The 19,391-nt window shown below is 35.8% G+C and overlaps 1 protein-coding gene across 2 annotated transcripts in view; it reads right to left on the bottom strand.

The window, feature by feature from the left end:
* Positions 1 to 19,391, bottom strand: part of PHF6 (PHD finger protein 6) — a 47,684-nt gene that overhangs the window by 13,535 nt on the left and 14,758 nt on the right. The window contains exons 4-8 of one of the 2 annotated variants that reach the window (XM_018044252.1): positions 16,039 to 16,172; positions 15,728 to 15,771; positions 6,290 to 6,456; positions 5,996 to 6,139; positions 652 to 756 (exon numbers count right to left, since the gene is read on the bottom strand). In XM_018044252.1, coding sequence (XP_017899741.1) covers positions 652 to 756; positions 5,996 to 6,139; positions 6,290 to 6,456; positions 15,728 to 15,771; positions 16,039 to 16,172 — 594 coding nt within the window. Of the gene's footprint in view, positions 1 to 651; positions 757 to 5,995; positions 6,140 to 6,289; positions 6,460 to 15,727; positions 15,772 to 16,038; positions 16,173 to 19,391 lie in introns of both variants that reach the window. The other variant, XM_018044251.1, reaches the window with a different exon arrangement.

The following is a 19,391-nucleotide window of genomic DNA, read 5'->3' as shown; positions in this document are numbered from 1 at the left end:
TATAACTGCTGTCTTAAATATTTTGCATTCCTAGAACATTTTATAATATTCATAAACTGTAAAGGAGTAAGTGATCAAATAAAGATGCCAATATTTCTTAAAGCTATTTATTAGTAATTCAGTATGTTTAAAAACACGAGACTTAAGCACATTTTATAAAGGAAACTTTAAAGCTATGATAAACATATTAAAAGACAACTATGTATGTGAACTTTAAACAGAAGGCTCTGAAAAAAATCTTTTCCTTTTATTTAAAAAAAAGAATAAATAACAACATGGGGAGGTTCTCAATACTCTATTGGGGTCATGAAATTTTTCTTAAAGAGAGCTTAAACAATTTAACATTTTAAACTTAATATGGTGTGTCACATTCACATCTTCATTTATTTTATTAAAAGACTCTCAAAATACCCTGAAATATAAATCTCTGTATAATTCTCTTAGGTAATGAAGTTACATAGAAAGAATAACTTTCAGTAACATCAGCATTCTTTATTATATTACAAATAAGTCAAATATATACTTTGCTTTAACACATGAACTACTTTATATTAAAATTTTTGGTAACTGGATGAATTTAAGATATGTTCTAAATTTAAAGCACAAAGTCAGAAGAGTAACGTTGCATAGCATAAACATAAAAGCACAGACCATTCTTTTCCCTCGTTTAATCTCCTGCAGTACAGTTTTAATATCAAAATCTCCAAATTCTGCTCTTGAAGTTGTTGTGAGCTGCACGGTGCCAGAAGAAAACAACTAGAGAAGAAAAATGTAAAAACATGTAATATTCAGAATCCTTGTGAGAAAAAGATTAAACAATGTGTGCACAAATGTGTTACATTATTTTAATATCCTGAGAAAGATGACTTTTCCTTAATCAAATACAACTCAAATATTTTTTTTAATCTAGTCACATGTCTGATTAAAATATAACTCAAAATAAGAACAATGGAATAAAACTAATATTGCCAGTACAGAAACAAGATTAAATGCTTCATTAAACAAAAACAGTTCAGCAGTGTCATCCTGTCATGTCAACTATTTTACATTTCCACAAAGTTTAAAAAAATCATTTCAAATGACAAATTACAACCACAGATACAGATCAGAATCACCTGGAGATTTTTTTTCCAACTAGACATGTTTGGGATCTACTCCAGGGATATGTATTTTGGAAAAACCTCCCCAGGTAAATTTGATATGCATCTCTGATTAAGAACTCCTGAAATAAGTAATATAATTTTTTTAAAAATTTGGGGCCATGTCACATGACTTGTGGGATCTTCCTTCCCTGACCAGGGATTGAACCCAGGCCCTCAGCAATGAAAGTGTAGAGTCCTAACCACTGGACCACTAGGGAATTCTATAAATAATATAATTTTTAAAAGCTAATCATCAATGGGATAAATAATTTCAATACAACCTATTTCAAAAATGCTTACATATACTATATGTCAGACCTGTATCTAAGGATGCAAAGATAAGATATAATTTTTACCCTCAAGGAATTACGGCTTATAAATGAATAATTGCAATACAGTGTAAGAAATACAATAAGAGAAATTTTTACCAGGTTATAGTGGGGTCTAAACACAGCTTCTAAGACAAGTTTATAAAGGTGATGTTTTTAGTTATAAGACTGTTAACTATGGATTATCTGGAACATAGTAACTACAATCAGGATTACTTTAAATCCCACTAAAATCATAAACACTATATATTTTAAAATCTAGAGTTTATGAAGATTTGGGATTATAGAACATAATCTAAAAGAGATGCTCAGAGGGCTCAAACAAACCTCGTGTGCACCAGGACCCAGAGACCCCACAGAGACTGAAACAGAACTGTGTTTGAGTGTCCCTGTGGAGGTACAGGTCAGCAGTGGACTGCTGCAGGGGCAGGGGCTTTAGATGCAGCAGACCTGGGTGTGGCCGCCTTCTTGGAGGATGCTGCCATTACCCCTACCGTAGAGCCCCCAGAACTTACAGAGGACTGGGGAAACAGACTCTTGGAGGGCACAAACAGAAGCGTGTGCATGCTAGGACCCAGGGGAAAGGAGCAGTGACCCACAAGAGACTGACCCAGACTTGGCCATGAGTGTCCAGGAGTCTCAGCAAAGGCATGGGTCAGCGGTGACCTGCTGCAGGGTTGGGGGCACTGAGTGTAACAGTGCCTGCATGGGACCTTTTGAAGGAGGTTGCCATTATCTGCATTGCCTCCACCATAGTTTGGCCCCAGGTAAATAACAGGGAGAAGGAAATGGCAACCCACTCCAGTATTCTTGCCTGGAGAATCCTGTGGATGGAGGAGCCTGGTGGGCTGCTGTCTGTAGGGCTGCACAGAGTCGGACATGACTGATGCAACTTGGCATGCATAGCAGGCATGCAAATAACAGGAAGGGAACACAGCCCTACCCATCAACAGAAAACTGAATTAAAGATTTACTGAGCATGGCTCCACCCACCAGAACAAGACCCAGTTTCCCCCTCAGTCAGTCTCTCCCATCAGGAAGCTTTCATAAACCTCTTATCCTTCTTTATCAGAGGGCAGACAGACTGAAAACCAGTCACAGAGAACTAACCAATCTGATCACCTGGACCACAGCCTTGGCTAACTCAATGAAACTATGAGCCATGCCATGTAGGGCCACCCAAGACAGATGGGTCATGGTAGAGAGTTCTGACAAAACATGCTCCACTGGAGAAGGGAATGGCAAACCAAGTCAAGGTATTCTTGCCTTGAGAACACCATGAACAGCATGAAAAGGCATAAGATAGGACACTGAAAGATGAACTCCTCAGGTCGGTAGGTGCCCAAAATGCTACTGGAGATCAGTGGAGAAGTAACTCAGAAAGAATGAAGAGACAGAGCCACAGCGAAAACAAAACCCAGTTGTGGGTGTGAGTGGTGATGGAAGTAAAGACTGATGCTGTAAAGAACAGTATTACATGGGAACCTGGAATCTTAGGTCCATGAATCTAGGCAAAATGTAAGTGGTCAAACAGGAGATGGCAAGAGTTAACAGCGACATTTTAGGAATCAGCAAACTAAAATGGACTGGAATGGGTGAATTTAATTCAGATGACCATTATATCTACTACTGTGGGCAAGAATCCCTTAAAACAAATGGACTAGCCATCACAGTCTACAAAAGAGTCCAAAATGCAGTACTTGGATGCAATATTAAAAACGGCAGAATGATCTCTATTCGTTTCCAAGGCAAACCATTCAATATCACACTAATCCAAGTCTATGCCCCGACCAGTAATGCTGAAGAAGCTGAACAGTTCTATGAAGACCTACAAGACCTTCTAGAACTAACACCCCCCAAAAATGTCCTTTTCATTATAAGGGACTGGAAAGCCAAAGTAGGAAGTCAAGAAATACCTGGAGTAACAGGCAAATTTGGCTTTGGAGTACAGAATGAAGCAAGGCAAAGGCTAATAGAGTTTTGCCAAGATAACACACTGGTCATAGCAAACACCCTCTTCCAACAACACAAGAGGAGACTCTACACATGGACATCACCAGATGGTGAACACTGAAATCAGATTGATTATATTCTTTGCAGCCAAACTTGGAGAAGCTCTATACAGTCAGCAAAAACAAGACCAGAAGCTGATGGTGGCTCAGATCATGAACTTCTTATTGACAAATTCACACATAAACTGAAGAAAATAGGGAAAACCACTAGACCATTCAGGTATGACCTAAATCAAATCCCTTACATGGAAGGGAGAAATACATTCAAGGGATTAGATCTGAAAGACAGAGTGCCTGATGAACTATGGATGGAGGTTCGTGACATTGTATAGGAGACAGGAATCAAGACCATCCCCAAGAAAAAGAAATGCAAAAAGGCAAAATGGCTGTCTGAGGAGGCCTTACAAATAGCTGTGAAGAGAAGAGAAGCAAAAGGCAAAGGAAAAAAGGAAAGATATACCCATCTGAATGCAGTGTTCCAAAGAAAGCCTTCCTCAGTAATCAATACAAAGAAATAGAAGAAAACAACAGAATAGGAAAGACTAGAAATCTCTTCAAGAAAATCAGAGATACCAAGGGAACATTTCTTGCAAAGATGGGCACAATAAAGGACAAAAATGGTAGGGACCTAACAGAAGCAGAAGATACTAAGAAGAGGTGGCAAGAATACACAAAAGAACTATACAAAAAAGATCTCCATGACCCAGATAATCATGACGGTGTGATCACTCACCTAGAGCCAGACATCCTGGAATGCGAACTCAAGTGGGCCTTAGGAAGCATCACTACAAACAAAGCTAGTGGAGGTGATGGAATTCCAGTTCAGCTATTTGAAATCCTAAAAGATGATTTTATGAAAGTGCTGCACTCAATATGCCAGAAAATCTGGAAAACTCAGCAGGACTGGAAAAGGTCAGTTTTCGTTCCAATCCCAAAGAAAGGCAATGCCAAACAATGCTCAAACTACCGCACAATTGCACTCATCTCACACGCTAGCAAAGTAATGCCCCAAATTCTCCAAGCCAGGCTTCAACAGTAGGTGAACTATGAATTTCCAGATGTTCAAGCTGCATTTAGAAAAGGCAGAGGAACCAGAGATCAAACTGCTGACATCTTTGGATCATCAAAAAAGCAAGAGAGTTCCAGAAAAACATCTACTTCTGCTTTATTGACTATGCCAAAGGCTTTGACAGTGTAGATCACAACAAACTGTGGAAAATTCTGAAAGAGATGGGAATACCAGACCACCTGACCTGAGAAATCTGTATGCAAGTCAGGAAGCAACAGTTAAAACTGGACATGGAACAAGAGACTGGTTCCAAATCGGGAAAGGAGTACGTCAAGGCTGTATGCTGTCACCCTGCTTATTTAACTTATACGCAGAGTACATCATGAGAAATGCTGGGCTGGATGAAGCACAAACTAGAATCAAGATTATGGGGAGAAATATCAATAACCTTAGATATGCAGATGACACCACCCTTATGGCAGAAAGCGAAGAACTAAAGAGCCTCTTGATGAAAGTGAAAGAGGCGAGTGAAAAGTTGGCTTAAAACTCAACATCAAAAAACTAAGATAATGGCATCCGGTCCCATCACTTCACGGCATATAGATGGGGAAGCAATGGAAATAGTGAGTAACTTTATTTTGGGGGGCTCCAAAATCACTGCAGATGGTGACTGCAGCCATGAAATTAAAAGACGCTTGCTCCTTGGAAGAAAAGTTATGACCAACCTAGAGAGCATATTAAAAAGCAGAGACATTACTTTGCCAACAAAGGTCCATCTAGTGAAAGCCGTGGTTTTTCCAATAGTCATGTATGGATGTGAGAGTTGGACTATAAAGAAAGCTGAGTGCCAAAGAACTGATGCTTTTGAACTGTGGTGTTGGAGAAGACTCCTGAGAATCCCTCGGACTGCAAGGAGATCCAATCAGTCCATCCTAAAGGAAATCAGGCTGAAGCTGAAATTCCAAAATTTTGGCCACCTGATGTGAAGAACTGACTCATTTCAAAAGAACCTGATGCTGGTAAAGATTGAAGACAGGAGGAGAAGAGCATGACAGAGGATGAGATGGTTGGATGGCATCACTGACTCAATGGACATGAATTTGAGTAAACTCTGGGAGTTGGGGATGGACGGGGAGGCCTGGCATGCTGCAGTCCATGGGGTCACAAAGAGTCAGACACGACTGAGAGACTGAACTGGGGATGTAATATAGAGCATAGGAGACTTAGTCAATAATATTGTAGTAACTTTGTATGATACATGGTAACTAGTCTTATTGTGGTGATCATTTCATAATATATAAAAACATTGAATTGCTATGGTGTATGCCTGAAACATATAATATTGTAAGTCAATTATACATTTTAAAAAGATTTAGGATTATAGGATATGCTATTCCTAATTCTAAAACACCAATACTGTGGAGGGAAGTTCTATATTTGGTCACTAGCTAAATGCCTTTCCAAAACTTGGATTTAAAAGCATATAAAAAGAATCGTACTTACCATGCACTTATAATGTGCAGCTGCCTTCTTGGCATTAAATATATGCAGTTTTCCTCTTGCTTGATTTTCTTCCTCCCCTACATGACAAAATCCACATTTAGGCCTGGTGTCACTAGGGCTGCTTCTATGTGGAGACCGATCTCTCTGCAATGTGAAAGAAAAAGAAAAACTTAAAAAAAAATCCATCAAAAATATGCTATCAGTACCTCAAGCTTAGTTAACACTTCAAATGATTAACTTTACCTATAAACACAGGTAGCCACAAAAGTAAGAATCCAACATTTTTCTACTTACATAGGAACTACTTTCCATTTCATCCGTTCCATGAGAGGATGTAGACCTGGTATCTTCCGACAGTCCTTTAAAATTAGTTTTTCGTGGCCTTCCTTTGCGACTTTTCTTTTTACTTTTAGGCGATGAAGGCTCCAGTTCATGTTCATTAAAACTTTCTTCTAAATCAGCTGCTTAAAAATGAACAAAAGGTTTATTCACATGGACCAATCTTAAAATGAGCATTAGTTCATGGGTCCTTAGAACATACGTTTTTCCTCAGAATATCACCTCAAGATATGAGGAGAAATGGTCTGTGGTATGTTTGATGTAACAGCCTAACATTTCATATAAATGCAATGAAAATCAAATACAAAGAAACAGTTTTATTATAATCATTGTAAATTAATTATTTCCATCAAATTTATAATTCTATGCAAATTAGTTTTGTGATCCCGACTGTGCACATAATTCAGTAAACATTTCCAAATACTAATAAGGGAAATTTTAGAATTAGATCTTGTTGGACTTCCTCGGTGGCGCAGTGGATAGCAATCCGCCTGTCCATGCAGGGGATACAGGTTTAATCTCTGGTCCAAGAAGATTCCACATGCCATGAAGCAAGGAAGCCCATGAGCCACAACTACTGAGCCCACAATTCAGAGCCTGTTAGCCACAACTACTGAGTCCGTGGGCCACAATTCCTGAAGCCTGCACACTGTAGAGCCTGTGCTCCACAAGAGAAGCCATTACAGTGAGAAGCCCACACCACAACTAGAGTATAGTCCCCACTTGCCACAGCTAGAGAAAGCCCATGCAAGGCAACAAAGACTCGGTGTGGCCAAAATAATAATAATAAAATAAATAACTTAAAAAAAAAGAATTAGATCTTGTGTTGTTGTGTGTGTGTTTTTTTTTTTTTTTTACCATAGGTTTCATAGAGTTTTCCCTCACACTATTGGTGAAATCAGAAAAATTACCCAAAATTTAAACTTACCATAACTTGGGAAACTAAATGAAAATAAAGTAGGTATAATATGCATGTGTGCTCAGTCCCTCAGTTATGTCTGACTCCTTGTGACCCCATGGACTGTAGCCTGCCAGTCTCCTCTGTCCTTGGAATTTTCCAGACAAGAATGTTGGTGTGGTCTGCCATCTCCTCCTCCAGGTAGTGGTGGTGGTTTAGTCACTAAGTCATGTCTGACTCTTGCGATCTCATGGACTGTACCCTGCCAGGCTTCTCTGTCCATGGAATTCTCTAGGCAAGAATACTGGAGTGGTTTGGTTTCCTTCTCCAGGGAATCTTCCTAACTCACGTATCAAACCTGGGTCTCCTGCACTGCAGACGAATTCTTTACTGACTGACCTACCAGGGAAGCTCAGTCACCTCCTCCAGGGGATCTTCTCAACCCAGGGATTGAACCTGTGTCTCCTGCATTGGCAGCTGGATTCTTTACCACTGTGCCACCTGGGAAGCCCATGTGTATGTGCGCTGTCCAATATAGCAGCCACTGGCAGTATGCTTTTTTAAAAATTTAAGTCATTTACAATTAAGTAAGATTAAACCATCAGTTTCTCAGTCTGACTGACCACATTTAAGTATTGATTAGTCACATGCAGTAAGCTGAGTCTCTACTGGACATCACAGATATAGAATGTTTCTATCATGGGAGAAAAGTTCTATTGGGCAGCACTGTTCTACATAGCTCTTTAAACTAACATGAAAATCAAAAGACCTAATTCAACAAAGAAGTCATCTACAAATGAGCTAACCAACTGATCAAGTAAACAAATATTAAGCCTTGGTGGCTCTCAGATGATCAAGAATCTGCTTGCAATGCAGGAGATATAGGAGACCCGGGTTCAATTCCCAGGTTGGGAAGATCCCCTGAAGAAGGAAATGGCAACCCACTCCAGTATTCTTGCCTGGAGAATTTTGTGGACAGAGGACCCTGGCAGGCTACAGTCCATGGGATCGCAAGAGTCAGACACGACTGAGCGACTAACACTTTCACTTCCTAAGTATAAAAGGAATTTCTAACGTAAGTGGTAGGAAAGCTATGTTGCAGGCTGTCTGTACATATTTTAATGGATTAAACAAAATTAATGTAGAAGTTTCAGAACTGTACTTCCCAGCAATTTGAAAAGAATTTGTACCACTAATAGAGGTGTTTCATTTGGTTATTCACTACAAATATTTTATTCATTGAGGGTGTACAGAATATAAGACAACGTATTTAGTATTCAAAAGATATAAAAACCATATATTCAGTCTTAGAGTCAAACTACAGAAAGTTTAAGGTACAGTTCTAATACCTATTTTGATTTTTCTTTCACCATAAATTATTGCCTATAATTCCATGGACTAATTTCTCCATGAGAAAGCATATTAACTCCTATTCTCAGATGCTGATCTTTCCTAATAAATATTTTAAGGGGTTTTTTAAAGCAATAAAAGCACATTAATTATGATAAGAAAAGGGTAATTTAAGTAGTGTACTTGCATATATAAACTCCAGGAACTGAGAGCATTAGATCATTTGCAGAACAGTTACTAAAACTTGTATCAATGTAACTTCACCTAACTATGGTAGAATCTGAGAGAAGAAAAAGGGGAGGGGGAGAGTTATACAGGCAAAAATCTGGATAACTCTCCCTGTGAAGACAGACAAGTCAATTAAAGATATATTCCAATCTTAACACTGTAGCAAATTTAATATCAGAACACACCACCTACTTTTTTAAACATTTAATCTGAGAATTCTTAAGACACAAGTTCATTAAAGCTATTAGAATTACTTGTATGTACCAAAAATTAAAATGAAAAATCATAACCAAATGTTTCAATTATCCTGGTACATACTATATCATATATGTAAAATACATAATATTCTGTCATTTACAATGAAAACAAAAATCATTAGCACTATAATAATACTACATTGTTATTGTTAAATACCTATAAAGAAATTACTTGACTGATTCCATTATCAGGCCAACATGTCTAACTCTCTACATGGCATTATCTGTCTGTCCTAAATATGAAATCATTCAGTATAAAATTTCAGGGGACTTTAATAGCAATAGTAAAAAAAAAAAAATCACAAAAGATTGACAAAATTTAACTATAGACTCTTAAACTTCTGAAAGTAAAAAAATAAGTGATAAATTTAAAAGGCAAACAATAAACTGGAAAAATATCTTCTGTATTTATGACAAAGGATTAGTATCTTTATGATCTGATAAGCTCATAAAAGATTAAGAATCCAACAGAAAAATATGATCAAATAATTCATAGAACATAAATAGTTAAATATACTTTGAGAAAATTTGACTTGTCTGGAGTCAAAGTGTAAATTAAGTGATATATCATTTTCACCTATCAAAACAGCAATCTTTAGTTATAAAAAGCTACAATAAATCCAACAAAAAATGTGTTAGAAATACAAACATAAAAGAAACCCCACAAATATACTGAGATAAATGATGCTTCTGGATGAACCAGATCAAGATGAGAATGGTATCAGTTCTTGCTAACCTTATTTAATGAAATGTTGAAAAGACAGAACTTAAGTTGATTTCCCAGTTTTCTGGAACAGTAAATGTATAATACTATCTTTTAAAAAAAGATATCAAAATATACCATAAAGCGAAAGTACTTAAAAAAACACTGGCATAGGAATAGACCCATATCAGCAGAAGAGAAAGCTAGGTTGAAAACAAACCCATATGGATATGGAAAATCAGAGTATGATAATGGTGGCATTTCAAATGAGTTGGGGAGAGACATAATGGCACAAATGGCTACCTATTTTCTAAAAATGGAGATTCCTATTCTCATACCATATGAAAAAATTAGAGATGGAGCCAAAAAATCTAGTAAAATAACAAACTATAAATGTAATAGAAGAAAATGGAAGAGAATTTTGGGATTAGGACACCTAATTAGAAGCCATTTAGTGGCAGGGAATGAATACCTATACTTTACAGAGAGCACTTAAAATCAATTTTGAAAAGATAAACCTTGAAAGAAAAACATGTAAAAGACAGAAGTGACAGTTCACAGAAGAAATATAAATGACCAGAAAAAATGGGCAGAAGCACAACCTTATTAGTGATAATACAAATGGAAATTAAATGAGATAATCATACGGGTAAAAGTTATAAGGCTGATAATATCCAACAAAGGTATAGGGAACTGGACACTCTCATACAATGTTGGTACATATTACAGTACTTATTTCCAACGTTAAATGCATAGACTATCACCTGCCATCCCCATTTCTAAGATTTTATCCTATAGAATCACTTGCGTAAGTACATAAGCACATATGTATACGGAAGATCAATGCAGTTTTATTTGTATGTGGAAAAAGCAGATATAGGTGAGTTTTTAAAACACTTTGTTCGTATTTATTTGGTTGCACTGGGTCTTAGTTGCAGAATGTGAGATCTAGTTCCCTCACCAGGGATCAAACCCGGGGCCCCTGCATTGGGAGCGCAGAGTTTCAACCACTGGAGCATCAGGGAAGTCCCAAGGTGATTTTTTAAAGTAGAGAAATCTATAAGTAAACTACAGTTCTATTTATTCTATGGGATATAAATAACACTATTCAAAAGAATGAGGTTGATCTGTATGCAGACAGAGAAGGGTGTCTGATATACCACAGAAAGAAAAGAACAAGCTCACAACATCACCTATATATATCCTATGATGCCATTGTATTATGAACAGTGCATAAATGGATACATATGTAAGATTGTACCTATGTAAGAAAGGTTCTGAGAAGATATACAAGCCATTATTAGTAGTTACTCATAGAGTGTGATTCTGGGGTAAAGAGAGGGCTTTCTGAATTACTTTAATAGTACTACTGTACTATTTAAATTTTTTAAACAATGGGCAGTATACTACCTTTGTATTTAAAAGAATTCATAACATACAATGTGGTGAAAGGAGGGGGGTAAAGTCAGCCACTGCTGATGGGAATATAATCTAGCACAATCTTTCTAGAAAATAGCATGGCAGTGTGGATTGAGAACCTTAAAAAGATTAAACCTTTTGACCCCAGCAATATTATTTTGGGAAATGTATTCTGAAAACTATTTGCACGTGAAAATGTGAGTAGGAAGCTAGTCCCAGCACCTTTGTTTAAATTTTTCATGGTTGCTTACTGGTTTTTTTCCTATTCAAAACTGTGAAAATATTTTACATTTTTTAAAGTTATCATTTTTAATAATAATTGTAAAAGAATTATCAGCATGAAAGAAGGAAAAATCTTCCTTTCCACCTTCCAATTCCAACTGCTCTGCACTCCCAGCTCTTGTCCTAATTTTCTTGCTTCCCTTTCTTCATATTTGCTTCCTCCCTTCTCAAGGTACTACTGTTAAGGCTTCTTTTCTCAATCTCAAGGGTAGAGAGCTTGGTTTTGAATCCCGGATCTGTTGTCAGAGACTCTGTGTCCTTGGACCTGAGACCTACTTTAGAGGGTTCTTCAACTAAAAGAGTTAAGGCACTTAATCTGGAACAGGGCCTGGCACATAAGACACTCTCAATAAATGTCAGCTGTTATTTTCTATGCATATGCAAATCCAAGCAGACTGCTCTGCATCTTGCCCTTTTCCATTTAATATATAAATGCAAATACCCAAAATATAAGACCTATCATTTGAGTTTTTACTATACCAGATATGCTATGCAGTTTACATGCATTATTTCATCTGAGTCTCGAAACAACCCCATGAGGTTCTATCAGTCATCATCCTCATCCCCCATTTTACAGATAAGAACAGTAAATTCAGAAAGTTAAAATTATTTTGCCCAAGATCACAAAGCTAGGGAAGAGCAGAGCTGGGACAGACATGTGTCAGTGAGTGACTATATGCTCTAGAAGTATTAATACCGACTATCAAGGAAATAAACATTTTTATATGCTCCTGCAAGGTAGAAAATCAATAGCTATACATATACTTATGTAGTAGAACATATGTTTTGTCCCTCTTGAAGGACACAAAAGAAACTGATCCTAGATGTTGCCTTCAGCGAAAAACTTTGGAAACTGAGAAACAAGGACAAGTATGAGAGGAAAGCTGCCTTTCCAGTACTTAGTAAATCTATTCTATGCACCTAAACTTAAAAGGTTTTTAAAGACCTTGATACCACATTAAGATCTCCCTAAATTTCCATTTAATAAAAGTAATGAAGATTGGAAATTGCTATCATCCTGGGTGATTTCACTGTCCACATGGACAATCCAAGCAACACGTAGTCATTCAGTTCCTTAATCTTCACTAATGTCCTCCATCAACCACCTAATCCCTATAATCACACCCAGATACCTCATAATCACCTAAAAGGATTCTATCTCTGAAATCACTGCCTCATACCGTGGGACCACAGATGATTGCTTTCCTAAGTAGTTTCGTTCTCATTGTTCTTCAATCTTACCAGGACTTCCAGTTTATTAATTCCTTTCAGTTTATTTCTCTCTAGCAAATATTCTAAACTTCCTATCCCTTTACTTTTTTGTTGAACTCACTTGGAAAAAATCCTGATTCTGAATGAACCAACTAGCCACTTTCTCTGTGCTACACCCAGGATCCCGAATTGCTAGAGGAAATGTCACACACCTGACGGCATCATTTTATAAATTCAGGGTTACTAACCTCAACTGCTCCAATAAGGTCTGGAAACTTTACACTTCTTTATGTAAACTTTCTCCCCTGGTCTTCACAACTAGTATTTCAAAACTCTCTCCAACTTCCAACCCTCACCCATCCCCCTACAGTTTCCCTCACAGAGAAAACAGACCTAATAGGAACCACCTATCTTCCTTCTCTCCTATTACAGTGGAAAGGTTCTCCTTATCACAGGGCAGTTGTTCCACCTGTGCGCTCAATCCTCCTCCTTGTACCTTCAATCTCTTCCTGTCCATTGAATCCTTTCTTGTAAGCATTAACAACTCATCTCCCTCCCCACAAAGGCCAACTAAGTGAAAGAAACCAATCTGAAAAGGCTACATATTGTATGATTCCAAGTATAATAACATTGTGGAAAAGGCAGAAGTATGGAAGATGGTACAGAGATTCTCAAATTTAATATTTCAAAACACAGTTCATGTTATATCAAGCTAACATAACAGACTCAATTATATAGTATTTATCACTTTAAGTATTAAAAGTAGGTACTGAGCCACAGATGGCAAATGATCAATACGCTGCCAAAGGTATCAATTCCTCTTTGCTCTATAGACTAGTGCGGTACAGTTCTCAAAGACAGTCCCTGAAATACAATCCTATAACCCCCCACCATAAATTACAATCATAAAGTAGAACATATGTTTCCCATTAGAATAATGAAATAAGTGGAAGTTCTGTTTCTGACAATGCACCCAATATCTAATAAATTCAAGCTAGATAAATGTGATAAAAGTCTAAGTTCAATAAACAGAAATTGCCATATTTTTAAATTGCAAAGTTATGCTCTCAAGTTCTACAATATGAGTATATACAGACACTACATGTCACTAATACAGAGAACCCCAATATGCTATAAAGTATACACCGAACCCAAATTTCAAACCAATTGTATCATAAGTTTGAATTGTAGATTCCTGCCAGTACTACTAAAAGAAAAGTCCTCTCGAAAAGCATGAATTTAGATCTTCCTCATTAAAAAGTTTCTCAAAGCAAAACGGTGGTTAAAATGATTTCACTTTCTGTAGTCTGCAGTGACTTATCTCCACCACTAGATGGTACTATCAGCTTCAGAAAGTGAGGGAATAAAAGGGGCGATGTCTATATGACTGTCGCCACCCTTAAATACCCTGCCCCAGTATGCTGATACACTTGCCAGATCATTAAGTCTCAATCCTTGGTTTACTACATATGCTCACTAAAATTTTGAAGAGAATCAAATAAATACATTGTTAAAATCTGAAGCAATGGAAGGTGAGAAAGCTTACATTTAACCTTTCACTAAAGGTTTTTCAACTCAATTCCAGAATTAAATGAAAAACCTGAAGGAAAACACTATAAAGTTTATCAGTTGTACTTTATCAATATAAAAAGATTCTGTTCTTATATTTGTCCAGTATCTTATCTTAATAATAAGTTTTTGCTAAAGACAACCTTTAACCAGCACTTCTAAAGTATTTAGATTAATCTGGTCCTAAAGGGAAAACAATACTATTTTGTATTATAAAACCAAGACCTAAGAAGTCAAAAAGGGCCACATATTTTAATGTGCTAACACTGATAATTAGGTAAGTCTTTATAAAAGAGACAACTTCCTAAAACAACAGGCTCAAATCATTCTTAATTCTAAGCAACAGGCTCTCAGAAGCTTACAAAAACTTGAAAGATCTCTAATCTAAATGAAAGGATAGAACAATCTCAGATTAAATCTGAGCTTTTCATATTGCTAGAAAGAGTATCAAAACCATCTGTATGAGAAATGTGAAACAAGTCAGAATTCAGTTTCAGAACTTTCCCATACCTTTTAAAAACCAACTATACAGCTTGGCTAACTATATATAAACATGACTGTCCTGGTTTTGTACAAATTTAAGTGGAAACAAACCATAAAATAACTTTAAAGGTTTGTATGTTTAAATTGATTACTTCTTATGAACATGTCTATATTAAGGGGGGGTGAAAGTACTGCAATGTGAATAAAAATTCAACAGAAAGATTATTTATCACAAAATGTACCAGTATGTCTAGTCCTCGTTTTCTTTATCTGACAGTAGCAAGGACTCTATATAATTATTACTTTTACAATCCACTAACATAGTTACCTGAACACAGAAACCCATAACCACTAGCATCATTTCCCCCTAAAGATAAATATATTCTCCATGTACTCTTTACAGGAATTTAAGGTAAAAGTTTTCTTTAAAAATTCAGATCTTTTTCACTATTAGTTTAATGTAACCTTTTCACATTAGTTTATCCAAATGCTTTTCTCTTTTTTTCCCATTGTTCTGGTTGATTCATAACTTGAGTAATTTTTATAGTGCCTTAACTTAATTTAAAACGAACAAACATGTTCTCTATACTTAGTATCTTCACTATAAATCTTAATAACAGGAATAAAAATTCATTTGCAGATATAATAAAACTGCTCCTCAAAAGGCTTTGAACCTCTGTAGGAACTGGGTTAAGTATTCTTAAAAAAAAAAAACAAAAAAACTGAAGTATAGTTGATTTACAATGTTGTGAAAAATATGGAATGCTTCATGAATTTGTATGTCACGACTGCACAGGGGCCATGCTAGTCTCCTCTATATTATTCCAATTTTAGACTATGTGCTGCTAAAGCAAGCACCCGAGTGCTTTTCTTAATTCTTCAAATAGCATTCAATTTTAAGACACCTCTTGTGGTGAAAATTAACATAGTATAATTCACTCATATTTTACTCAAATTTCCTCTTGAAATTAAAAAGTGGCTGAATGACGTACCTTCAGAATTATGTGCAGTTTTCTTGTGTTTTCGACAATAAACCCTACAAAAAATGAAAAGATTAAAAATTACCAAGTAAACAAACCAACTCATTTTTCAAATTAAGAATGGGCAGTATACTTCACCCCATTCACTAGATTCCAAAAACCTTATCATTAAACTTTCTATGCCATTTCTCGAAGCAGTCAATTCCCTACCAAAAACACCCTTTACAACAGATGATGAGATGCTTGGAATCAGGCAAAAGTTTTATGCAAAGACCTAAAGAAAGTATGACTTTTAAAAAAGCTAAGAGAAGTTAAATAATTACATGTATATTCCTTGTGAAGGTTTCTCTCGTATTTGAGCTTTATCATGCAATGCACAGTGGTAGTGGTATGTCCTGTGACAAGTTTTCACATCACAACCAATTGTTGCTCCGGGACAATGGCACAAAGAACACATCTACAGCAAAACAATAAAATATTATTATTAGTGTATGGTTTTGCTACAGCTATGGTATCAGGTTAGAGGCATAGCAAATCTCTGTCAAGGAAAAGAAACTGGTTATTGAAAAGTTCTATAACTAATATTGTTATTTTTCTTATTTTTCTCACCTAGAAATAATTCAAATAAAATTCTACTGGGAGTATTTTTTCCCATGTTAAACAATGACAAAATTAATGGAATATTATTGATGTCTATTGTTTTATTGTGGTCAAGAGAAAATCTGAAATGTTGCAGGAATGTAAACTGTAGACCTTTTCACAATCCAGATCTTCCTGGAAATGAGTAACTGGGGAAAATGGCTCATACCAGAAAAAACTGTCCTTCACATTTCCACTTATCAGTGAGAATTTTTAGAAAAGAAATCTCACATACTATTTGGGAACCTGGTAAAATCAATTTCAAGTGAGGGAGGGAAAGAAGATAAAAGAATTAGGTAGATTTTTAAATCCCTCGAGCCCTAAAAATATTCTGTGATGTCAAACTGATTGTGAAAACATGCTCATCTATTTTAATTTAATCTGTTACTTACCTCTCACAACACACTTTAATACAATTTACCTCTAACTTTACTGGATAATTCATATCGTTTAACTAGCTCATACCTAAATTTAGAAAAAAATTCTTTAAGAAAAGTACATAATGATGACTGTTAGTGGTTTTGATTAACGTATCATAGTATACTGTACTATGGTGGTGGTTTAGTTGCTAAGTTGTGTCCAACTCTTGCGACCCCGTAGACTGTAGCCTGGCAGGCTCCTCTGTCCATGGGATTCTCCAGGCAAGAATACTGGAGTGGGTTGCCACTTCCTTCTCCAGGAGATCTTCCCCACCCAGGAATCAAACCCAGGTCTCCTGCACTGCAGGCAGGTTCTTTACCAACTGAGCTACAAGGGAAGCCCATTATGAGTAGACTTTTAATGAGGCTCTCTCCTAAGCTATAAATGCCATGCCAAAATAAATTCACAGGAAGGTAAATCTTAAAAACTGTTCACTTGTTTCTTGGTAGGGATGCCTCATTGGGAACTGTTCTCATTCCTCTTTACTTGGCCCCTAAGTAATTTTGGTGTACCAAGAGGCTAATGTAAATTCTAATAAAATACCTTCTATTTCTCTAAGCAAGTCAAACACTCAACCTTTCATTCAAGCTATCATTTAAAAAAGACTCCTATATAAGTCAGAAACAGAAACATTCTCAATACAGGTACTTCCCAGAAAACACGAGGGCCAGTGCCCATTATTAATGCTAAAGAAATACACCACTTCCTTAAATAAATACAGAAACTTCAAAGCAATACTGTAAAAAGAAACACTGTGCCAAATTATCAAGCAAGCAAAGTTGTTAAATCCTTTTGGGTGGCTTATAAATTGTTAAGGACATGGAACATTCGTACTCAGCTTACTTATGAGGTTCTATTATTTTAGTAAATTATACTTCTAATTAAAAAAACATAGACTTATTATAGAAATTTCAGAAAACACAGAAGAGCACAAATAAAATTAAAAAATCATTCATACCAACCAAGTGTAGACACCATTACAGTATTGCAATGCTTATGTGAAAGTATTTTTCTCTGTAATTCTATACATATTAGTCATTTGGTTTTTAACTTAATAAATTGAACATTACCACTACATTAAGAACTGTACTGCAAGTAGCTCATCTCGAAATTACATTGAAAATGGGTTTGCTCAGGTACATTTTGAAAATATTGAATGCAATGAGCAAGCAAAAATACAAGGAGAGGTACTGTTAAAAATCCTGTACCAGCTCAGCACTGGCACACATAGAGTGAGATGGGCACTTTCAGATACTGCTGGAAATTGGTATACTCTCTGGACAGCAACTTGCGTTATTTATCACAGAGCTTATTAAAAGTTTATATACTCTCTGATCCAATAATTTTCTATTAACCTAGTCTACAAAACAAGTCAGACCTAATTTATATGCAATCACGTTCACTGGAGAATTAGTTAGAATAATTCCAAATGTAAAACCACCTGTGGAAAACAGCCATTGAAAAATGTTTAAATTAAGTTATAGTACAACCATATGTAGGAATGTTCTTTACTGTTTTCAAAAACATTTTAATGGCATGGGAAAAGGTTTATGTATAATATTAAGTGAAAAAACAGGACACAAAGTTAGGTATGCAAATTATGACCCCAATTATGTTTATAACTTTATTCTTTGAAAACAGCTGAAAGTAAACATAGTGAAATGCTGAGTGGCTATCTCTAATTGGTTTTCTGTCTCACAATTTCCTATATTTTCTGATTTTTCTACAATGGAGAAATTACTTTTATATATGAAAAATTATTTTAAAACCATTGGGAATACTCCAGCAAATAATTTCAATCCCCATCTCTCAGTTTATTGAGAATGAGAAGGAAACCAAATACCAAAATATATCAAAATGTGTTTTGGTTGGTTATAAATTCAAATCTGCCTAAAGGATAACCAGTTAACTACAGCAACTCAGTACAAATAAATTTTCTGAGTGAGAAAAAGCTTATTCTCATTTTTATTTTGTCAGTTTCTCTCAAGGAAGAAAGGAAAGAGGAAGATATACCAATAAAAATGTTTTCAGAGAGGAAGATTCTTCTCAAGGTTAGGAGTAGGAATTTTTCTTAACTAGAATTTATAGGAAAAAGAAGAATTTACAAGATTTTATGCAGCATTCATATACCAGCAGATCTTTCTGCTTGTAAATACATTCTGGGAAGGTACAAAGAAAATACCGAAATATTATCCATAATAAAACTAAATATGAAATGTAAATCTGCTTATGTACCTGTGAATACAGAATGGGAACACTACTGTTACGTTCAAGATATCATTGCTATATTGCAACCCCTGAAATAATACTTGAACTCCTATGGGACTTAAGATAGACTATTCATTTTGGCTGTTACCATTTTACTTCTTTGTATGACTAATTATCTTTGTAAATGTACAGATTTTATCCACTGATTGCTTCTAGACCAAGTTTTTTGAAAGATACACATTGTGACTACCATGTAATACTCAATAAACATTTTGATTTTAAGCTTACTATGTTACTGAAAATTTTAATATCATATACCATATTTTTTCTCATTCATGTTTTTAACATCTGCAGACTTGACTACTTATCTTCAAGTATGTCTAAAAAGTCTGATTTGAAAAGGTAAAAT

This window comes from Capra hircus (assembly GCF_001704415.2).
Source record: "Capra hircus breed San Clemente chromosome X unlocalized genomic scaffold, ASM170441v1, whole genome shotgun sequence".
NCBI classification, from domain to species: Eukaryota; Metazoa; Chordata; class Mammalia; order Artiodactyla; family Bovidae; genus Capra; species Capra hircus.
This window is presented reverse-complemented; position numbering and strand designations above follow the sequence as displayed.